The sequence below is a fragment of the Mesoplodon bidens genome (assembly GCF_964165515.1).
Source record: "Mesoplodon bidens genome assembly, chromosome: 2".
Classification (NCBI taxonomy): domain Eukaryota; kingdom Metazoa; phylum Chordata; class Mammalia; order Artiodactyla; family Ziphiidae; genus Mesoplodon; species Mesoplodon bidens.
Genome location: NC_138177.1, coordinates 23,890,260 through 23,915,076, shown reverse-complemented (window position 1 = coordinate 23,915,076; position 24,817 = coordinate 23,890,260). Strand labels below are relative to the sequence as shown.

Sequence of the window (24,817 nt, the reverse complement as noted above, 5' to 3'; positions counted from 1 at the left end):
TTATTTTACCTTTAATTCAATTCCTTTTTTTCCTTTTATATTTTGCATTGTATTAGTCAAAGTGAAAGGGAAGAATTTGAAAATGAGTTCAAACAACAGTATGAACGAGAAAAAGTGTTATTAATGGAAGAAAATAAAAAACTGACAAGTGAGCTTGATAAGGTGAGTGGTTTAATCTCATTGATATTCATTGATACATGCTAGATGTTCAGCACTATCATAGCAATTATAGATATAATTTTATATTTGGTGTACATTTTTTAATTTAATATTCCTCCTAAATGCAAGGATTGCTTCTGTGTACAGGCCATTTTTCATCTTACCAATCTGTACAGGAGTCTTCTTGGAGAGAGGACTTGGCTTACCTCGTCTTATTCTTTGTCCCATTTATTTTTTGAGCCCCTGTTCTTTATTTCACTTTCCATCTCTCTTTTACTATTAATCACTTACTTTGTCATGGCTTTGCTTGTTTGGTCGCAAACTACTTGAGAAAGAACTCTGTTAGTTTATTTTGTAATTACAAAGCTGATGCACACAAACACTGTGGAAAGTGGCCAAATAGTAAGTAGTATAAATTATTTTTTAAACTATGAATACTGTGTGAACATTATTGTATAACTCTTAGTTATTTCCACTAAAATAAAACTAACAGTATTTAAACTTTATCCAAATAGGTCACATAATTGTTATTTAATGGGCTTAACCAATATGACTACAAAATTAAACATCATTTCTGTCTACCAGACAGAATTTTAAGATTCTGTTAAGAGTTACCTTGAGGTAAGAAATGTAATTAAACTCTAGAAGGCCACTTCATGTAGAGTTTATAAGCAAATTACCTAGTAAAAGATGGTATTATAGTTTAAGAAAAATTGAATTGTGATATAATCAAATCGAATGTAGATCAAATCTTGTATTCACCCTTTGGTTTCATTTCTTTAGCCATACAGTTCTGGCAAGTTTACCAGAAGTACATCTTTAGAAATAATTTTTAAATAATACTCTTGATTTTGATGAGATCTGAAGGATAAAAATAAAAGCCTATCTCCAAATTTTATTAAAAAATAGAATATTACCTTGCCTTGCTAAATTGAAAGATGTGGTAAAGGATGTGAACAGAACTTTGAGAGCAAATCATATGGTTGGCAAGTATTCAGTGACAAATGATAACAAGGAAATGTTTATTTCTGGAGAAATAGGGGAGGATCTGGGTCTTCTTCCATTTGAACCTCTTCTCTATTTTTGCTCCTTTTATTCAGCTTCACTTCTCTGTCAGTCCACCTAACTGCACATCTTCACTGTTTCTTTCCATTTATTCATTTTTTGGTTTGGTTGACTTGGGTATTTTCCCCAAGAGGGATAACCAAAGAATACCTTTGCCATTGCTACACCAACTGTTCCATTGGGAACCTGCTTGAAGAGAACCGAATTCCTTCTCAACAGAACTTCAGATATAGAAACCAAAAAGCAATTAATATGTTAATTTTGAAACTTATATAACTAATAGATTCTCAGAGTCAGATTTTTTAACTTCAAAAATAAAAATTAAAAAGGAAATAGAAAAAAGTTTGTTGATATTTTCAGAAGTCTGTATTCAAAGTTTCTATTAAAGGTAACTTATTGCAAGTAAAATTAGCCATAATGCCAAGGAGTGGAAGTAAATGGTTTCCAGTAAGAAAATATTATCATTTGTATCTTGTTTTTAAATAATTATTTTACATAAAAGCAAAATTACACAAAATATGGAAAATATTCAACATAAAAGTTACCTATGATTTCATTAGCATGAAACAACTATTTTACTTTTATATGTTCCTTTCCAGGTTTTGTTGTATATGTATTATTACATAATTTCAGTCATATATACATTATATTTTCTAATCTGCTGTTTCATTTAAAAAATGAGCATTTTTCCATATTCCTGTGTAGTCTTAAAATTATCATAAGCCAGATATGTCAATTTACAAATAGTAAAACCTTCTCATTCCCAAACATGCAAAATGAAGTAATACTTAGGTAGAATTTACTTTGTGCAGGCCCTCTCCTGAGTTAGTGTATATAAACCATATAATTCTCACAATAACTCTGTGAGGTATACCCTATTGTTCCTACCATTTTACAGATGAGGAAATTGAGGCAAAGGGAGATTAAGCTACTCTTGTAATCTCAAAACTAGGGAGTGGCAGGATGGGATTGGAACACAGGTAGTCTGGCTCCAGAGCCCCTGTGCTTTAATTCAGTAAGAATGAAAAGATTAACTTTTCCTGACAAATACTAAACACATCTATTTAAGACTCCTTTTAACTACTGTAACATGACAGTGCAAAAATTTGTATTTCCTCCTCTTGCAAATCTCCAGCTGAAACCCCAATCACAGATTAATTGTAAGTCAAAAGCAATGGTGATCAGAAAAGGATGTGTTGTAGGAATTAGTGAAGACACTGCATCTGCAAAAAACATTCTCCAAAATAACTGGTAGACTTCTGGCTATGCTAACATGAAGAGATTGATGAATCCGCTCAAGAAAAAAAAAGTTTCAAAGTGGACACAGTTGTTGAAAACAGTCATTTCAGAGCTCCCAGAGTTAACCAAAGGAAGACAACTACAAAACATTACTGAGATAAATTAAGGAATATCTAAACAAATGGAGAGATATACTGCATATTTTTAGGACTGCAGTTCTCTCCTAATAGATCTATGGATTTGGGGAAATCACTATCAAAATTTTGGTAGGCTTTTTTGTTAGAATTGGCAAGCCTATCCTTAAATTTATATGGGAATACAGAAGATCTACAATAGCAAAAATATTTGGCGTGGGGGAGGGGAGGCGAGGGGTACAAAAGTTGGAGGATTTACACTACAGAATTTTGAAACTTACTGTAAATCTATAGTAATCAAAAGACGGTAACATTGGCATAATGGAAGAGTAGAGAGTCCAAAAATAAGACGTCATATTTATGGTTGATTGATTTGCAGCAAAAGTACCAAGGCAATTCAATGGGAAAAAGACAATCTTTTCAACAAATGGTGCTGGAATAATAAATGGCCATACTACCCAAAACAGTCTACAGATTTAATGTGATCTCTGTCAAATTACCCATGTCAGTTTTTACAGAACTAGAACAAATATTCCTAAAATTTATATGGAACCACAACAAAAAACAAAAAACAGAATTGCCAAAGCAATCCTGAGGGAAAAGAACAAAGCTGGAGACATAACTCTCCCAGACTTCAGACAATACTACAAAGCTACAGTAATCAAAACAGCTTGGTATTGGCTGACAAAAACAGACATATGGATCAGTGGAACAGAATAGAGAGCCCAGAAATAAACCCACACACCTATGGTCAATTAATCTTCAACAAGGGAGGCAAGAATATACAATGGAGAAAAGACAGTCTCTTCAGCAAGTAGTGTTGGGAGAGCTGGACAGCTGTATATAAAACAATGAAGTTAAAACACTCCCTCACACCATACACAAAAATAAACTCAGAATGGCTTGAAGCCTTAAATATTAAGACATGATACCGTAAATCTCCTAGAAGAGAACATAGGCAAAACATTCTCTGATGTAAATCATAGCAATAGTTTCTTATGTCAGACCCAGGAAGAGCCACTGTTTCAGTATGAGACCAAGGACAGAATCCCATGTCCCAGCTTGAAAGCAAGTCAGGCAGGAGGAGTTCCCTCTTACTAGGGTCAGCCTTTTTTTCTATTCAGGCCTTCAACTGATTGAATGGGAACCATCCACATTAGGAAGGTAATCTGCTTTACTCAGTCAATCAATTCAAATGTCAATCTCACCCAGAGACACCTTCAAAGACACAACCAGAATGTTTGACCAAATGTCTAGGCACCCTATGACCCAATCAAGTTGACTCATAAATTTAACCATCACATGGCCCCTCATCTTCACAAACCTGTAAATAATTCTTGTAGGAAAAATTCGTCTCCTTCAAGCTGAGTAATCAGAAAGAAAACTAACACAATGTCTCTTCAAATATATCAGAAAGGAATAGCAATAACTAATGGCGTATTGAGACCATTTATCAGAAAAATGTAACCATGAAATAAAAATTGTATGCAAATATTTTATCATGAACTTTTAAAAACTAAATAAACAAGAATTTTTGCTTCTGTGACAGATTAGCTTACATCATACCTACCACCTCACCAAGAAGAGCTATAAAGCTGGACTTTAAAAAAATGTTTTTAATACTGTAGCAATACTGCCTGGAAGTATTCATCTGCAGGAAGGCACTGGAGAGATAAGAAGGCAGCCGAGACTTTACTGACACAGTTCCTTTAGAAAGGAGTAGTACAGAGAGATGAGCCCAGCATTCAGTGCCAGTTTTCCTCTTGAGGCATTTGCAGATAGGAAAGCTATAGCAGAGAATCCAGGAAGTTGAGCACAGTATTCCACAGTAGCACAAGTTTAGAGAGAAAAACTGAATATCAATGCCCACCAAGGTGCAGAATCCTTGGTAATTGATTCAAGCTTTCAATTGAACTCATCAAAAAGGCTACATTTTAGAAATAAGGGTGAACCAGAGAGAGATGAGCCCTCTCAGTGACTGAAACCCAGCCTCTAAGTAACTGAATCCATGATCTGTCTAATTGCCTACCAGAAGTAAAAGTAAGCAGTCTCTGGAGGAAGATATTATATAGAGCCTCAAATTATCTCTAAAATTTTCATACACTATATGTGGCATGCAGTAAGAAATTACAATGCATACCAAGAGATACAACCAAAGAAAACCAAGACATGGAAGTATAATAGCAAAAACAAAGTAAGAAAAGAATAAATGAGAAGAAAACCAGGCAGTCAGTATAAACAGACCCACACAATTCCGAGTATTGGAATTTTCTTAATTGAACTTTAAAATAACTGTATGATATATTCAAGAAAATAAACATGATGAAGAATTTCAGCAGACAACTGGAATCTATACAAAACAGTCAAGTAAATCTTTAGAAGTGAAAAATAAAATAAATGAAAAAGCCCAACAGAAAATATTAACAGTGGATTGGAAAGAACCAAAGAAAGGAAGGGGTAAATAAAAAACTTTCCATACTGAAGTCTGGATATAGATTTAAAAGGACAGAAGTACAGGGACTTCCCTGGTGGTCCAGTGGTAAAGAATCCGCCTTACAATGCAGGGGATGCTGGTTCGACCCCTGGTCAGGGAATTAAGATCCCACGTGCCGTGGGACAACTAAGCCTGCATGCCACAACTACTTGCATGCTTGCATGCCTCAACTAGAGCCCATGTGCTCTGGAACCCACGCACCACAGCTACAGAGCCCATGTGCCCTGGAGCCTGCATGCCACAACTAGAGAAGAGAAAACCTGCACACCACAACTAGAGAGCCCATGCACCACAACAAAGATCCCGTGCACCACGACTAAGACCAGACACAGCCAAAAATAAATTAAATAAATAATAAATTTTAAAAGATATATTAAGAAAAAAGGACAGAAATACATAAACGAGGATGTGAGACATAGGGGACGTGATGAAAAAATGACATACAAATACTTGCTTTCCCAGAAGGAGAGGAGAAAGACTGTGGTAGAAGCAGTATTTGCAGAGCTAATGGCCCATCATTTTCCAAAACCTCTGAGAAATATTTAGCCACAAATTCAAGAAATGCCACAAACCCTAAAAGTGATAAATAGAAATTAAATCTCTTAGGCACATTATAGAAAAATTGCTAAAAACCAACAACCAAAGAAAATCCTAGAAGCAGCCAGAGAAGAAAGACACATTGTATTCGAAGGAGCAAAAGCTAAACTTAAAGCTGTCTTTACAACAGAAAAAATGGAATCCAGGATAAAAAGGAATGACATCTATAAATAATAAAAAGGAATAGAAAGGAAAATAACTGCCAATCTAGAAAATTATATACAACAAAAAGTGTCTTTCAAAAATGAAGGCAAAAATTCAGACTGTAGAGAACTCTGCAGGACAAACAACCTACTTTCTTCAACAAATAAATTACAAGAAAAATTAAAGAGTTGGAGGGGAACTGCTATGTACTAAATGTTTGTGTCCCTCCAAAATTCAGATGTTGACACCTAGTACTATTTGGAGGTATAGCCTTTGGGAGATGATTAGGTCATGAAGATAGAGCCTTCATGAATAGGATTAGTGCTCTTATAAAAGAGACCCCACAGAGCTCCCTCATCCCACGATCATCTATAAACCAGGAAGTGGGCCCTTGCCAGACACTGAATCTGCTGGTGCCTTGATCTTGGACTTCCCAGCGTCCAGAACTATCAGAAATAAATGTTTCTTGTTTAAGCCACTCAGACTGTGATATTCCACTACAGCAGCCTCAATGGAGTAATCTGGAGCCTATAAGTAAAAAAGACTTAGAAGATAGAGCAACCATTAAGTTACGTTTACTTGTTGGTATGATCCAGTTTAACAGACTGTTAAGTCTTTTGATGTTTTGAGACAACTGGAAATTTGAACGATTACTAGCTATGTGATAATGTAAGGAAACTTGTTAAATTTGTTTAAATATGATAATGATATTGTGGTCATACGTTAAAAGGGAGCCTTATTTTCTAGAGATATACACAGAAATATATATGGATAAAATTATATGATGTCTGGTATTTGCTGCAGAATAATACCAGAGGAAAGGGTAAGAAGACAGGAGTACAAATGAAATAAGATTGACATTGAGGTGATAATTGTTGAAGTTAGTGATGATGGGCTCATGGGAATTCACTTATACTCTTCTGTTCATTTTTGTATATGCTTGAAATTATATAAGTTTTTTTAAAAAGAGGATGACATAGAGATATTTTCAGACAAAAAAATGAGAGGTGTTGTTAACAACAGAACTGGGGAGTTCTTCAGGCAAATGGAGAATGTTCACAGATGGAACCAACTCAATATGGGGAGTATGGGAAAAGCAAAGGCAGAAGGAGAATTCAGAGTACTTGATGTTTCCAAAACAGAGGTGCATAATAATAGGAAATCAGAAAGACAAGCATTTTTGAGTTATCAGATTTAACAAGAGGCATCTGAGCACCTTGAATTCCTGTTCCTAAAAGTCACACGTCTTTAAGTACCTTAAAACTGCCTTTCAGCTTACCACTTTGTATGAGAACTTAAGTACTTGCAACCAGCAGTTAGAAGAAGAGGTAAAAGATCTAGCAGACAAGAAGGAATCAGTTGCACATTGGGAAGCTCAAATCACAGAAATAATTCAGTGGTGAGTACTCTCTTAAATCTGTTTTTGTGGGTAATTTTTGGCCATATAGTCAAGTTGGTATGAATTCCAGGAGGAATATTTATTACTGGTCTGTGCTTCTTCTATGTTGTCTGTTATTTTCCTCTTTTCTCTAACTCCATCAAATATTCCATATCAGCTTTTACACAGTTTCATTGGAAGCTGATATTTCTTTCTAAGAAAAGAAAATGTTATTGTCTCCTAAGACTGTTGGTCCTTAAAGAACTGAAGAAACTCATTCACTAGCTATCGATGTTCCTTTCTAAGATCAAAATTGCTGTATTTGTGATTACTTTAAGAAATAGAAAGCCTGGAGAATATTTTACAAGCTGAAGATGTGCTTTCACCTTTTTCATAATTATAACAGACTAATTCACACATGGCATTTTTAAAACATTAAATGATTACAGTTTAGTTTTATCAACTGTTCTTTAAGCCCCTAGGATTTAATTTAGGATAATTGCCTTAGTAACTTCCATATTAATTAACTCAAATGATTATTCTGGTATTTGTAAAAATTTGTATATTTTTATAATACTTGAAGAAAGTAGAATCCAACAGGGACTTTATTTTCTAATGCAAATAGCCTAACTTTTTGTATTTACTTTTTTAACTTTCTGACTCTTTTTTAGCACGTTATTGATGTTTTATTTCTATAAACAACTACTGGTTTCTCCAGATATCTATAGACCAATAATTTGGTGAGAATGTTAGTTTATCATGCTCTTATTTTTGTTTTCTAAGCATTTTTTCCTGCTTATACCAACTTAGTACCCTCCTTCTTAAATGAAATCATAAGTGAATAAACACTGCCTTTTTAAGTAATCTTACCCAAATGACTCAAATATTTTGATATTGACTTAACTATAGAGCTCTTATGTTAACTCAACTTTAGCTTATGAATGTGACTGTTGAGTGCATATCTGAAGGAAAATGCCCAAATTGTGGAAATATGGTTGTGTTCCAAATAGTACAGTTAATGGTTCATTATATTTAATTGAGATCCTTGTCATAAACTCTACATTTCTGAAGCAAATCATTTTAATCTTTAGCCGTGCTTACAATATCAAACATTATGACTTTTCATTTGTAACTCCATTATTATGTAATCAAATTTGTAATAAGATGTTAATGAAAATGACTTTACAGAAGACAAAACTGATTTGGCCAAAGCCTGAGATCCTAGACCACTGATCTTTTCAAGTGATTGCATGATGGGTTCAGATGGAATGGGAAGTGGTTCTAGTAAAGAAGCTTTAAATATGGACTATCTGGAAAGGGTTAGTAGAAAGGATGAAGATGAAAATTTTTGTGTGATACTACAAAGCACTCTTTTTACACATTTCACATTCAAGTGAAATATGCAGAAGAAATCAGGAATACAATGAATTCACTTTGCATTAAAGCTATTATTTAGAAATGGATGAATACATTAGATAATAAATTATTAAATACCTAATAGGCTAAAAGTAAAAGATATACTCACTGTTCTCAGAGTTCTCACCTTTTTGAAAGTTATATCTCTGAGATATTCTGTGCAAGCTTATAAAGGTCAGAAGTCTCAGGTTATTCCTGGTTTTTTAATCTGGTATATTAAAAAATGAAGTAATGCCAAAACAAGGTTTTGGAAGCTTGTGATATGCAGTGTTTTAGATGTTTCTGCATTGGCCAAATTAACAGGTTTAAAATAAAACAAACACTGCTGTAGATAAGACTTCATTTGAATGCAGTTCTAACGGCCTTGTTACTCTGCTCCCTCTGCCTTTTCCTATGAAATACCTCTTTCATGTGAAAGGAAACCTTTTAGGTCAAGGAGACCTTGTTGCTCACACTGTATTGGAACAGGGACCTTTCTTCTCACCACTGACTCATCAGAAGACTTCACTCTTTCTCTTTGAAATGGTACTACAAGGAGAGGTTGAAGTAATAGGCTGGTCCATAAGATTCATTTTTTAGATGTATCTCCTCACATATAATGCATTCTTCTGGTATAATAGGAGCTAGAAAGGTCTGTAAAATAGGGTACTTTGCCTTCCAGTACTAGCTTATAGTGTAACATTTAAAAGTTTAAAAACTAATGTGATCAGAGCTGGATATAAGTAACAAGACTTAAATGTAAATTGTCTTATGTATTGTACAAATACTGATTTTTCTATATGAGTATAGAGGAGAATTACTTCAGACTGGGTGCTAAAGGAAGTTGGGGGTAATCAGTGGAACTATAATGCATTTTCTGAAAACACTGAGTTCAGTAAAGGGTGCTACTATTCCTATAAAAGAATAGTGGGAAATAAGACCAATAAAGTTATTGCAGTGCAATTAACATGAATACTGGGTAAGAATCAGAACTTCATTTATTTATAAGAAGAAGGAGAAGGCTTTTCTGCAAAGGATTATGGAATTGATTGAGGTGATGCATTAGCAAGGTAACTCTTCATAGCGGTGTTCAGCATGAAATAGAAGGAAATTTGGGGGAAGCTGCACAAATGGAGAAGACATTATGGAAGAAGGAGCTATAGGACTTAATTATAAATGAAGGGCAAGAGTTGAGGAGGAATTAGTATTTCTGAAACACTGTATTGGAGAAATTAAGAAAATGCTGATATCACTGAAGTAAGAAAAGTCAGGAGAAGGAACCAGCTTTGGGGAAGATGATATAATCAATTTTAGTTGTTCTTTTGTTTGTTGGTGAGTCTGAGATCATTCTGAGAGATCTGAATGGAGATTTCCAATATGCTTTAGAAAAGATGACTTAAAGGTTAGGATTAGAAATATAAATTTGGGAATTTAATTTCTAGTAAATAAGGCCATTGAAGTTGTTGGGTTTTACAATAGAAAGAAGGATAATGGTGAGGGTGATAATAGTAGAAGATAGAGGAAACAGCTGTGTAAGAAAACCAGGAAAATGTTTTAATAATCAGGAAAGGGTTTCAATAGTGAAACTTTTATTTTCCTTTGTTTAAATTCATTCACATTATTTGAAACACTCCTCATTCATTAATTTTCATTCCTGTGTAGTAATAGTTTACAGTGATTAAAAAATAGTATGTTGTAGGCATTAGGCTGAAAATTCACATGTTTTCTCATTTAGTTATCACAACAGTCCTATGAGGTAGGTATTATTATTATTCCCATCTTATAACTGAGATAACAGAGAGTTAGAGGGGGTAAATGACTTATCCAAAGACACACAACTGCTAAACAGTGAGCTAGGATTTGAACCTAGTTCTATATGACTCAAGAATCAAGAAGGGATATGGGAACAGATGTATATGTATAACTGATTCACTTTGTTATAAAGCAGAAACTAATACATCATTGTGAAGCAATTATACTCCAATAAAGTTGAAAAAAGAAAGAATCAAGTTCTTAATCACTCTACTATATGTGTCCTGACTCCCAAACTTTTTTTTTAGTTTTAATTTTATATTGGAGCATAGTTGACTAACAATGTTGTGTTAGTCTCAAGTGTACAGCAAAGTGATTCAGTTATACATATATATGTATCTATTCTTTTTCAAATTCTTCTCCCATTTAGGTTATTACAGAATATTGAGCAGAGATCCCTGTGCTATACAGTAGGTCCTTGTTGGTTATCTATTTTAATTATAGCAGTGTCCCAAACTCCCAATCTATCCCTCCCCCAACCCTTCTCCCGTGGTAACCATAAGTTCGCTAAGTCTGTGCTGACTGCCAAACTTTTTAAGGACCATGTCTTATATGTCTTCTTCAATCTTCCTAATATGTCTACATAATAATCAGTATTTAATAAATATTTCTTGATTATTTTGACTTAGCCAAAGAAAAGATGAGAGACTTGCTTCTAAAACTGTTTTTTTTTAAATGTCTTTATTGGAGTATAATTGCTTTACAATGGTGTGTGATTTTCTGCTTTATAACAAAGTGAACCAGTTATACATATACATATGTCCCCATATCTCTTCCCTCTTGCATCTCCCTCCCTCCCACCCCTCTAGGTGGACACAAAGCACCGAGCTGATCTCCCTGTGCTATGTGGCTGCTTCCCACTAGCTATCTATTTAATGTTTGGTAGTGTATATATGTCCATGCCACTCTCTCACTTTGTCCCAGCTTACCCTTCCCCCCCCCCATATCCTCAAGTCCATTCTCTAGTAGGTCTGTGTCTTTATTCCTATCTTGCCCCTAGGTTCTTCATGACCATTTTTTTTTTTTTAGATTCCATATATATGTGTTAGCATATGGTATTTGTTTTTCTCTTTCTGACTTACTTCACTCCATATGACAGACTCTAGGTCCATCCACCTCACTACAAATAACTCAATTTCGTTTCTTTTTATGGCTGAGTAATATTCCATTGTATATATGTGCCACATCTTCTTTATCCATTCATCTGTTGATGGACACTTAGGTTGCTTCGATGTCCTGGCTATTGTAAATAGAGCTGCAATGAACATTTTGGTACATGACTCTTTTTGAATTATGGTTTTCTCAGGGTATATACCCAGTAGTGGGATTGCTGGGTCGTATGGTAGTTCTATTTTTAGTTTTTTAAGGAACCTCCATACTGTTCTCCATAGTGGCTGTATCAGTTTACATTCCCACCAACAGTGCAAGAGGGTTCCCTTTTCTCCACACGCTCTCCAGCATTTATTTTTTGTAGATTTTTTGATGATGGCCATTCTGACCGGTGTGAGCTGATATCGCATTGTAGTTTTGATTTGCATTTCTCTAATGATTAATGATGTTGAGCATTCTTTCATGTTTTTCTTGGCAATCTGTGTATCTTCTTTGGAGAAATGTCTATTTAAGTCTTCTGCCCATTTTTGGATTGGGTGGTTTCTTTTTTTGATACTGAGCTGCATGAGCTGCTTGTAAATTTTGGAGATTAATCCTTTGTCAGTTGCTTCATTTGCAAATATTTTCTCCCATTCTGAAGGTTGTCTTTTTGTCTTGTTTATGGTTTCCTTTGCTGTGCAAAAGCTTTTAACTTTCATTAGGTCCCATTTCTTTATTTTTCTTTTTATTTCCATTTCTCTAGAAGATGGGTCAAAAAAGGATCTTGCTGTGATTTATGTCATAGAGTGTTCTGCCTATGTTTTCCTCTAAGAGTTTGATAGTGTCTGGCCTTACATTTAGGTCTTTAATCCATTTTGAGTGTATTTTTGTGTGTGGTGTTAGGGAGTGTTCTAATTTCATTCTTTTACATGTAGCTGTCCAGTTTTCCCAGCACCACTTTATGAAGAGGCTGTCTTTTCTCCACTGTATATTCTTGCCTCCTTTATCAAAGATAAGGTGACCATATGTGCGTGGTTTATCTCTGGGCTTTCTATCCTGTTCCACTGATCTATCTTTCTGTTTTTGTGCCAGTACCATACTGTCTTGATTACTGTAGCTTTGTAGTATAGTCTGGAGTCAGGGGGCCTGATTCCTCCAGTTCCGTTTTTCTTTCTCAAGATGGCTTTGGCTATTCGGGGTCTTTTGTGTTTCCATACAAATTGTGAAATTTTTTGTTGTAGTTCTGTGAACAGTGCCAGTGGTAGTTTGATAGGGATTGCATTGAATCTGTAGATTGCTTTGGGTAGTAGAGTCATTTTCACAATGTTGATTCTTCCAATCCAAGAACGTGGTATATCTCTCCATCTATTTGTATCTTTAATTTCTTTCATCAGTGTCTTATAATTTTCTGCATACAGGTCTTTTGTCTCCTTAGGTAGGTTTATTCCTAGATATTTTATTCTTTTTGTTGCAATCATAAATGGAAGTGTTTCCTTAATTTCTCTTTCAGATTTTTATCATTATTGTATAGGAATGCAAGAGATTTCTGTGCATTAATTTTCTATCCTGCTACTTTACCAAATTCATTGATTAGCTCTAGTAGTTTTCTGGTAGCATCTTTAGGATTCTCTATGTATAGTATCATGTCATCTGCAAACAGTGACAGCTTTACTTCTTCTTTTCCAATTTGGATTCCTTTTATTTCCTTTTCTTCTCTGATTGCTGTGGCTAAAACTTCCAAAACTATGTTGAATAAGAGTGGTGAGAGTAGGCAACCTTGTCTTGTTCCTGATCTTAGTGGAAATGGTTTCAGTTTTCCACCATTGAGGACGATGCTCGCTGTGGGTTTGTCATATATGGCCTTTATTATGTTGAGGAAAGTTCCCTCTATGCCTACTTTCTGTAGGGTTTTTATCATAAATGGGTGTTGAATTTTGTCAAAAGCTTTCTCTGCATCTATTGAGATGATCATATGGTTTTACTCCTTCAGTTTGTTAATGGGGTGTATTACATTGATTTGAATATATGGAAGAATCCTTGCATTCCTGGGATAAACCCCACTTGATCATGGTGTATGATCCTTTTAATGTGCTGTTGGATTCTGTTTGCTAGTATTTTGTTGAGGATTTTTGCTTCTATGTTCATCAGTGATATTGGCCTGTGGTTTTCTTTCTTTGTGACATCCTTGCCTGGTTTTGGTATCAAGGTGATGGTGGCCTCGCAGAATGAGTTTGTGAGTGTTCCTCCCTCTGCTATATTTTGGAAGAGTTTGAGAAGGATAGGTGTTAGCTCTTCTCTAAATGTTTGATAGAATTCCCCTGTGAAGCCATCTGGTCCTGGGCTTTTGTTTGTTGGAATGTTTTTAATCACAGTTTCAATTTCAGTGCTTGTGATTGGTCTGTTTATATTTTCTATTTCTTCCTGGTTCAGTCTCTGAAGGTTGTGCATTTCTAAGAATTTGTCCATTTCTTCCAGGTTGTCCATTTTATTGGCATAAAGTCGCTTGTAGTAATCTCTTGTCATCCTTTGTATTTCTGCAGTGTCAGTTGTTACTTCTCCTTTTTCATTTCTAATTCTATTGATTTGAGTCTTCTCCCTTTTTTTCTTGATGAGTCTGGCTAATGGTTTATCAATTTTGTTTATCTTCTCAAAGAACCAGCTTTTAGTTTTATTGATCTTTGCTGTTGTTTCCTTCATTTCTTTTTCATTTATTTCTGATCTGATCTTTATGATTTCTTTCCTTCTGCTACCTTTGGGGTGTTTTTTTGTTCTTCTTTCTCTAATTGCTTTAGGTGTAAGGTTAGGATGTTTGTTTGAGGTGTTTCTTGTTTCTTAATGTAGGATGTATTTCTATAAACTTCCCTCTTAGAACTGCTTTTGCTGCATCCCATAGGTTTTGGATCATTGTGTTTTCATTGTTACTTGTTTTTAGGTATTTTTTGATTTCCTCTTTGATTTCTTCAGTGATCCCTTGGTTATTAAGTAGTGTATTGTTTAGCCTCCATGTGCTTGTATTTTTTACAGATTTTTTCCTGTAATTGATATCTAGTTTCATAGAGTTGTGGTTGGAAAAGATACTTGATATGATTTCAATTCTCTTAAATTTACCAAGGCTTGGTTTCTGACCCAAGATATGATCTATCCTGGAGAATATTCCATGAGCACTTGAGAAGAATGTGTATTCTGGTTTTTTTGGATGGAATGTCCTATAAATATCAATTAAGTCCATCTTGTTTAATGTATCATTTAAAGCTTGTGTTTCCTTATTTATTTTCATTTTGGATGATCTGTCCATTGGTGAAAGTGGGGTGTTAAAGTCCCCTACTATGAGTGTGTCAATTTCCCCTTTTATGGCTGTTAGTATTTGTCTTATGTATTGAGGTGCTGCTATGTTGGGTGCATAAATATTTACAATTGTTATATCTTCTTCTTGGATTGATCCCTTGATCATTATGTATTGTCCTTCCTTGTCTCTTGTAGCATTCTTTATTTTAAAGTCTATTTTACCTGATATGTGTATTGCTACTCCAGCTTTCTTTTGATTTCCATTTGCATGGAATATCTTTTTCCATCCCCTCACTTTCAGTCTGTATGTGTCCCTAGGTCTGAAGTGGGTCTCTTGTAGACAGCCTATATATGGGTCTTGTTTTTGTATCCATTCAGCCAGTCTATGTCTTTTGGTTGGAGCATTTAATCCATTTACCTTTAAGGTAATTATCAATATGTATGTTCCTATTTCCATTTTCTTAATTGTTTTGGGTTTGTTATTGTAGGTCTTTTCCTTCTCTTCTGTTTCCTACCCAGAGGAATTCCTTTAGCATTTGTTGTAAAGCTGTTTTGGTGGTGCTGAATTCTCTTAGCTTTTGCTTGTCTATAAAGCTTTTAATTTCTCCGTCAAATCTGAATGAGATCCTTGCTGCATAGAGTAATCTTGGTTATAGGTTTTTCTCCTTCATCACTTTAAATATGTCCTGCCACTCCCTTCTGCTTGCACAGTTTCTGCTGAAAGATCAGCTGTTAACCTTATGGGGATTCTCTTGTGTGTTATTTGTTGTTTTTCCCTTGCTGCTTTTAATATTTTTTCTGTGTATTTAATTTTTGATAGTTTGATTAATATGTGTCTTGGCCTGTTCCTCCTTGCATTTATCCTTTACGGCACTCTCTGTGCTTCCTGGACTTGATTAACTATTTCCTTTCCCATATTAGGGAAGTTTTCAACTATAATCTCTTCAAATATTTTTTCAGTTCCTTTTTATTTCTCTTCTTCTTCTGGGACCCCTATAATTCGAATGTTGGTGCATTTAATGTTGTCCCAGAGGTCTCTGAGACTGTCCTCAATTCTTTTCATTCTTTTTTCTTTATTCTGCTCTGCAGTAGTTATTTCCACTATTTTATCTTCCAGGTCACTTACCGTTCTTCTGCCTCAGTTATTCTGCTATTGATCCCTTCTAGAGAATTTTTAATTTCATTTATTGTGTTGTTCATCACTGTTCTTTTGTTCTTTAGTTCTTCTAGGTCCTTGTTAAGTGTTTCTTGTATTTTCTCCATTCTATTTCCAAGATTTTGGATCATCTTTACTATCATTATTCTGAATTCTTTTTCAGGTAGACTGCCTATTTCCTCTTCATTTGTTAGGTCTGGTGGGTTTTACCTTGCTTCTTCATCTGCTGTGTATTTCTGTGTCTTCTCATTTTGCTTAACTTATTGTGTTTGGGCTCTCCTTTTTGCAGGCTGCAGGTTCGTAGTTCCCAATGTTTTTGGTGTCTGTCCCCAGTGGCTAAGGTTTGTTCCATGGGTTGTGTAGGCTTCCTGGTGGAGGGGACTAGTGCTTGTGTTCTGGTGGATGAGGCTGCATCTTGTCTTTCTTGTGGGCAGGTCTATGTCTGGTGGTGTTTGGGGGTGTCTGTGGCCTTATTATGATTTTAGGCAGCCTCTCTGCTAATGGATGGGGTTGTGTCCCTGTCTTGCTAGTTGTTTGGCATAGGGTGTCCAGCACTGTAGCTTGCTGGTCGTTGAGTGGAGCTGGGTCTTGGCATTCAGATGGAGATCTTTGGGAGATTTTTGCCGTTTGATATTACATGGAGCTGGGAGGTCTCTTGTGGACCAGTGTCCTGAACTTGGCTCTCCCACCTCAAAGGCATAGCTCTGACACCTGGCTGGAGTACCAAGAGCCTCTCTTCCACATGGCTCAGAGTAAAAGGGAGAAAAAGGGAGGGAGGGAGGGAGGAAGGAAGGAAGGAAGGAAAAGAAGAAGATAAAATAGAGTAAAATAAAATAGTTATAAAAATAAAAATAATTATTTAAAAAGAAATTTCAGGTAGTAAAAAAAAGAAAGAAAGAAAGAAGAGAGCAACCAAACCAAAAAACAAATCCACCCATGATAACAAGTGCTAAAAACTATGCTAAAAAAAAAAAAAAAAGGACAGAACCCTAGGACAAATGGTAAAAGCAAAGCTATACAGACAAAATCTCACACAGAAGCATACACATACACATTCACAAAAAGGGAAAAAGGGGGGAAAAAAAAAAATATATATATATATATCATTGCTCCCAAAGTCCACCTCCTCAGTTTGGGATGATTCGTTGTCTATTCAGGTATTCCACAGATGCAGGGTACATCAAGTTGATCGTGGAGATTTAATCTGCTGCTCCTGAGGCTGCTGGGAGAGAGTTCCCTTTCTCTTCTTTGTTCGCACAGCTCCCGGGGTTCAGCTTTGGATTGGACCCGCCTCTGCGTGTAGGTCGCAGGAGGGCGTCTGTTCTTCTCTCAGACAGGACGGGGTTAAAGGAGCAGCTGATTCGGGGGCTCTGGCTCACTCATGCCGGGGGGAGGGAGGGGTACGGAGTGCGGGGCGAGCCTGCGGCGGCAGAGGCCGGCATGACGTTGCACCAGCCTGAGGCGCGCCGTGCATTCTCCCGGGGAAGTTGTCCCTGGATCCCGAGACCCTGGCAGTGGCGGGCTGCACAGGCTCCTGGGAGGGGAGGTGTGGATAGTGACCTGTGCTCGCACACAGGCTTCTTGGTGGTGGCAGCAGCAGCCTTAGCGTCTCATGCCCGTCTCTGGGGTCCGTGCTGATAGCCGTGGCTCGCACCCCTTTCTGGAGCTCCTTTAAGCGGCGCTCTGAATCCCCTCTTCTCACGCACCAGGAAACAAAGAGGGAAGAAAAAGTCTCTTGCCTCTTCGGCAGGTCCAGACCTTTTCCCGGACTCCCTCCCGGCCAGCTGTGGCTCACTAGCCCCTTCAGGCTGTGTTCACGCCACCAACCCCAGTCCTCTCCCGGCATCCGACGGAAGCTCGAGCCTCAGCTCCCAGCCCTGCCCGCCGCGGCGGGCGAGCAGACAAGCTTCTCGGGCTGGTGAGTGCCGGTCGGCACCAGTCCTCTGTGCGGGAATCTCTCCGCTTTGCCCTCCACACCCCTGTGGCTGCGCTCTCCTCCGCGGCTCCGAAGCTTCCCCCCTCCGCCACCCGCAGTCTGCGCCCGCGAAGGGGCTTCCTAGTGTGTGGAAAGCTCTCCTCCTTCACGGCTCCCTCCTACTGGTGCAGGTCCCGTCCCTATTCTTTTGTCTCTGTTTTTTCTTTTTTTCTTTTGCCCTACCCAGGTACGTGGGGAGTTTCTGGCTTTTGGGAAGTCTGAGGTCTTCTGTCAGCGTTCAGTAGGTGTTCTGTAGGAGTTGTTTCACATGTAGATGTATTTCTGGTGTATCTGTGGGGAATAAGGTGATCTCCACGTCTTACTCTTCCGCCATCTTGAAGCTCCTCCTAAAACTGTTTAAAAAATAAAAAAGTTAAGAGAATGAGTAGTGTAAGCTTAACCAGATGGCCTAGAAGGAAGGGGCAAGAGATGGTGTTGGGTTGGGGAAAGTGCGATGTTTTTAAGATTTAGGTTGGAAGTAGACAATGATTATGAAAAGGAATTGTTGTGCAAGACCTAGGGCCTAGTGGAACTTAAATGGCATGAGCGTATAGTTGACCGAGTCTTTTTTTTTTCTTTTTTCGTCACCCTTCCCATCAGTAATTTTTTGTAGCCAGGAAAATAGACATAGGTTTAATCAGAAGTTGAGAATTAGTGGAAGACCACAGTGGTAAGGGAATGTGAATGTATTCAAGATGTAAATAAAAAGCAAAGCTAGAAGGTATTGTTTTTTATATGATATTTCAAACAACATTATAGCAATTTACCTGGAGTTATTTGATTTCCAAAGTGAATAAAACACACTGGATTTCATAGGTTCCTGGAAATGTGCATAAGCCAAGATCTCTGAGCTATGATAGATACTAAACCAGCACTGGCTGAGGCCTATTAGCCTGGTTAAATGGTAATATAGTTTTCTTAATTGCTACTCTGTGAGTGTCTTTAGAGGAAAATAAAAAATGTCTTTGGAGGAAAAACAATCTTTGCCCATCTATATTTATTCTTTATGTTATAGATTAGGTGATTAAATGAAAAGATTGTGGTCACTTGTGGTGTCCAAAGTTAAAGAATTTTAGAAGGAAACAGCATCTCAATACACAAACTTTCTTAATATTTTCTTAAGCCACTTTTCTTTAAAAGGCTATGAACATATATACATGTATGTAGAGCCTACGAATATGTAGCTATCACTAGAGTGGGCAACTTCTTAACAGTGATTTTATTTGCTCCTTTATTCTTTTGATTGTCCTCCAAAGCACTTTCCCATCTGAGAGAAGAAGGGATCAAACCCCTTTTAAAGGGCCTCTTTAAGATGTAGATATGGAGTGATATGTAGGTAGACAGATTAATTTAACTCCTCAGGAGTTTAAATTGTAACAGATGCTGAATCGAGCCTCAAGATTTAAACTTGTCTGCTGTATGCGTCACAGATACGTATTGATTTACCTGAAATATACTTTCCTCATGGCTATTCAATGACCTGAATTTTTTTTTTTTTGCGGTACGCGGGCGTCTCACTGCTGTGGCCTCTCCCATTGCGGAGCACAGGCTCCGGACGCGCAGGCTCAGCGGCCATGGCTCATGGGCCCAGCCTCTCCGCGACATGTGGGATCCTCCCGGACTGGGGCACGTACCCGTGTCCCCTGCATTGGCAGGCAGACTCTCAACCACTGCGCCACCAGGGAAGCCCCGACCTAAATTTTATTGAAGATAATTTGAAAACATTTCTCTCTAAAATCATATAATTACATCAGCAAGATAGCCTTAAAATAGTAAATAGAAACTGAGTTTCGGGAATTCCCTGGCTGTCCAGTGTTTAGGACTCCACGCTTCCACTGCTTCCACTGCTGGGGGCCCTGGTTTGATCCCTGGTCCGGGAACTAAGATCCCACATGCCTTGGGGCACGGCCGGGGTGGGGTGGGTGGGGGTGGGCGTTGTAGAAACTGAGTTTCAGTAGACTTTAATCTTTTCTCTTTGTTATATCATTGACCATTTTAGAAAACAAAAGAGCTTTATTACAACACAGAATTTTTTGTTTTTTACAGAATATTCTACTTTAAACTTTCTAAATTTAGTGTACCTCAGTTTTAAGAAGGGTGTGTTGTGTTTTCATAAGATAAAAAATGGAATCTAATTAATAAGAAATCTTAATATTCTTTAGAAATCATGTGAGTGTATGTGTATGTGTGTATGTTTAATGTTAGATTAAAAGAGTATTAATTCCGTGGCTCAAGGGTGAAGTTTTACTGATTTATCAGATATGTATAATTTGGACCTTTCTAAACGTGGCCACCTTTATCTGTAAATAACTGAACAGTTCAGTAAACCATTTGCCACTTGTTGACAGATAGTAGTACTGTGGTAGACCTTTAAAAGAAGAACATCTTTAAATTTCTGTCACTTTTCACTTATTTCTTTATGATGCTTTAAAATGATATATATCTCACTGAAGTTTTCTGTTTTACTTTGGTACTTGATCTCTGTCTTTATTTGCATGTATTCTAGGGTCAGTGATGAAAAGGATGCACGAGGATATCTTCAGGCCTTAGCTTCTAAAATGACTGAAGAATTGGAAGCTTTAAGAAACTCCAGCTTGGGTACCCGAGCAACAGTAAGCTCTGCCATTTAGCAATCAGGCTTATTATATTAGTCGGTGGGAAGGCTCAGAAAACACTGTAATAAATCTGAGTACTTACATCAGTTTGTCTAGGCTTTGCCTACTGTAAAGATTTTCATGAGAAATCATTCAACGTTTTTCCAGTTTAGGAAATTATAATACATAGCTGCTTAACTATAATTTGTGTGGCTAGCCATTAATGGTAATAACCATAAAAAAATAAATGCATTTATAATGTGAGTCTACAGTTATTTCTGAATTTAATGAAAAATAATATATTTTCACAAGTAATAGTTCTCTTTAATTCTTTACTTAGGGAAAGATAGTTCTTTTAAGTAGTTTCCAAATTCACTTATATTACTAAACTTAAATGTTAAAAATAAAATCAAATGGAGCTAAAAATTCAGTCATATTATTTCATAGGATATGCCCTGGAAAATGCGTCGTTTTGCAAAACTGGATATGTCAGCTAGACTGGAGTTGCAGTCAGCTCTGGATGCAGAAATAAGAGCTAAGCAGGCCATCCAAGAAGAGCTGAATAAAGTTAAAGCGTCTAACATCATAACAGAATGGTAAGACTGAATAATATAGTCCCACTAGAGTGATTTCTAATTTGGTCCAAAAGTATCTGGAGCGAAGTTACGTGTTTAGTTTCCGACCTATCTTTCCCTTTTTTTCTTTAAGTGATGACCAGAAAAAAACTATGAATATTTGAAAATGAATTGATGATTTTAGGCCTTGTGTGCAGTGATGCAATTTTAATACAGCTTTGTTTCTGACTTGTCCTTAAAGTGGAATTAATAGTACTAATTAATATTCTGTTATTTACTTTTCCCCTTATTTGTAAAATTCACTCTCAAATTTTATTCTATTAAATCCAAAATAATCTTTTGTTCAAGAATATCACATTAGTATAAAATTGCAGCATAGAGTCAGAACAAAATATAGTCATCTGAAAATTCTGGCCTCTACCATAGATATTTTTACAAATGAAGTTTCAAGTGATGGTAAATTTCATAAAGGTAGAATATACTTAAATTAGCCTTTCTTTCATGTTATGTATTAAAAAAAGTATATCCCCCACAGGTCCAGGACAGTTAGCTAATGAATACATTCCCTCCATTCTTATCACAACAGTAGAATAAATCATACTCTGAATAAATAAATGATAAAAGGAAACTCGTAATTGGATTGGTTCAAGAATAAGTTATAGAGGAATAAGGTGATATAGAAGAACAGTAGAAAGTTCATGTTACAAATCAAAATGTAAATAGAAAAATTCATTTGGTGCTCAGAATACCAAATGTTGCAGAGGAATTCAGTCATGAAAAGAAATATAGTCCCATAAATTCGGTTTTTAATGGTATGAAGCACCCCAGTTGAATTATAAATTCTTGCTATGAATTATCCAATCATAAATTAAGTATGTTTTATTGAAATGTGCTAGTGTAATATTGAAAATGGAAAAAAACTGTTTTTGGAGAATATGAATTGATCCCAACATAAAGAACTGCTAAATGTCATTCTCTGTATTGTAATTTGGAATAATTGTGATCTTTCTGCTTATGCTTAGGACATATAAATTTACACATTTGTTCATAAATCAGGAATGTGAGTCAAACTGAAAATTGCAAGTTTAGTCACTTTCATGGTTCTCTATGAAAGAAGTCTAACAATTCTAAAATTAACCTTTGATTTTATGACATTTTTAAATTTAATAATGTAGCTCAGAGCCAACAACTTTTCTATAAAAGGAAAGATAATAAATACTTTAGGGCTTGTAAGCCATATAGTTTCTGTCTGCTCAACTCTGCTGTTGAGTACAAAAGCAGCCATAGACAGCATATAAATGAATGAGCCTGACTGTGTTCCAGTAAATCTTTATTTACGCAAGCGTAGATGAGAGGCTAGATTTGTCCTTCCTGCAGTAGTTTTCAGTTCCCTACATTATCATGACTGACATTTAAACCAATTAAGTTCAACTACATACATGATGGCTCACTAACCAACAATATAAATAATGACATTTTTCCTTTTTTTCCTTAAGTAAACTAAAAGATTCAGAGAAGAAGAACTTGGAACTGCTATCAGAAATTGAACAACTGATAAAGGACACTGAAGAGCTTAGATCTGAAAAGGGTATGGGAATGTGTTTTGCATCAACCAGGACTTAATGTTCTGTTATGAATACATTTTATTATACAAGAATCAGCCTACTGTGTAGGCAGGAGAATTGTTCACATACACAGTTCTGGCACTCATTTATAGATGTATGTGTATATGGCACACACACACATGCACACACACACACATATTTGGTAGAGAAGTCTCCTGAGTCATTTTGTTTTACTTGATACTCATTGTTTAAAGATTTCTTAACAGAAAACTCACTGTGCTATAAATTTGACTGTTTTTTCAGGACCATGGACTATATCATGAAGAATATTTTTGTGATTGGAAAAATTTGTTTTTATCATATACTTTATACTATTCTCAAATGTTATAGGAGATTCACTCTCAGGGTAGTTGATGAAATAATGTATGAAATAACTAAAGATTAACCTAATCCAGTATTAGAAAGGCAATTCAGTGACAAAGAATTATTTGGGCATTTCGGTGTCTTCTTCCATGTTTGATACTCAAAGTGCTTGCCCTGTGGAATTTTCCAGGATTTATTCCCATTTTCTTGAAAACATTACTTGAGCATTTTTTCATTAATGTAAAGAGTAACTCAGAGTGCTTGGTAGCTTTATTATGTGAACTTCAATGTTCTTTCCATAACATGGACATTAAGAATGTGAAGATTTAATTTTTTTAAATTCAGAATGTTATTATCTTAATGAAAGGATCTCTTATATATAGTTGTTAAAAATTCATTTTCCTGACAGTATTCCTGACTGAATACTGAACTAGTTAGTTGGCTCTATGTTGTACTTATGTGCTGCCTTATCATTTCCCAGTCCTATGACACACAGTGACGTAAAGCTGGTTGGGTCTCCGCATCTGCTTTCAAAATTGTGGAGGAAAGAGGGTAATCACACAAAGGAGTTAACATGAAAAAGCCATTAAAAGTAGTAGATAAATTTTTGTTGATTGAATTTCCTAGTGAACAAGAAGGAAGGAAGGAACCCAGAAAAAGTGAATTAGGAACTCAGGTTAGGAGTACAAAGCATCATGCTAAAATGAGAATCAAGCTTAATTTTCATGTATGAAGAGTGGAAGGAGCTGCATTATTTAGTGAGTAGAGGAAAAAAGAATACATAAGACATGGAGGACCTGCGGTCCTAAAGGCAATTTATATAGAAAAGAGACCAACGAAGAGTATGACTTACTATAACACACCAGTTGGCATTGATTGCATCATTTTAAAGTAGATCTAAACTTGCGAAAGAAGAAATCATTTATCACATTGCAGGCTAACCTATGGCTATGGTTTTATATTTGGATTTTGAATGTTGCAGAATAATAAAATTTCACTATATGTTGTAACGTAATAGTCTATTTAAATAATACAATGTAATGTTTATATAATGAGGGCAAGGATTTTGTTTTTCTGCTTTATTTACTATTATATATCCAGTATCTAGACAGGGTTTGGCAAATAAAAAGCTCTCAATAAATATTCATTGATGGAATGAATTTCTGAACATACTGCCTTATCTGGCAACTATGGTATATTATTAGAGAGTAGTTCAAAAAGCACATAATTTGATATCAGTTCCTAAAAAGATATGGAGATCAAAAATGTGTGTTGGTTGTTTCTCCTTTTCTTCCCTAGTATTTATCATTATGTGTATTTTAAGAATTAATTTGGAAATCATGTATTTAAAGTTAATACCATAGCCAAGAGGTATACGTGAAATTTTTTTAATTTGTCTGAGAAAAGCTAGGGTTTGGAGTCCTCATTCACCAACCCTAGTTTTTCTCAGACAAAATTTTTTAATTTCATGCAATTTTTGTCAATAAAACAGTAAATGAAATCAGATTGAGGCCTTAGCAAAAGTTTTTTCATAATTAAATAAGTTTGTTGTATCACTGCATTTTTTAATAAAAGATTATTTATATTAATAATATATACGATATGCTTGTTGAGAGTATTTCAAAAAGGAAACCTTGTTTGGTGATAAATTACCTTAGAAAAATCAGACATAACCAGGGTCCTATTTTAAAAATTTTCTCAAGAGTACCAAAAGATTTAATGTGCTTCTTACAGTGTACTGTATAGGAAAAGAAATTCAGGAACTCAAGTAAGTCAAGAAACAAGTATTTCATGGAGT

At 35.9% G+C, this 24,817-nt stretch overlaps 1 protein-coding gene across 20 annotated transcripts in view; it reads left to right on the top strand.

Moving 5' to 3' along the window:
- The window catches only part of CDC42BPA (CDC42 binding protein kinase alpha), a 323,580-nt gene that overhangs the window by 236,138 nt on the left and 62,625 nt on the right, over positions 1-24,817 (top strand). For all 20 annotated transcript variants that reach the window (XM_081225007.1, XM_081225002.1, XM_081224995.1 and 17 more), the window contains 5 exons: positions 57-162; positions 7,107-7,231; positions 20,429-20,534; positions 20,964-21,112; positions 22,588-22,679. In XM_081225007.1, coding sequence (XP_081081133.1) covers positions 57-162; positions 7,107-7,231; positions 20,429-20,534; positions 20,964-21,112; positions 22,588-22,679 — 578 coding nt within the window. The remainder of the gene's footprint in view (positions 1-56; positions 163-7,106; positions 7,232-20,428; positions 20,535-20,963; positions 21,113-22,587; positions 22,680-24,817) is intronic.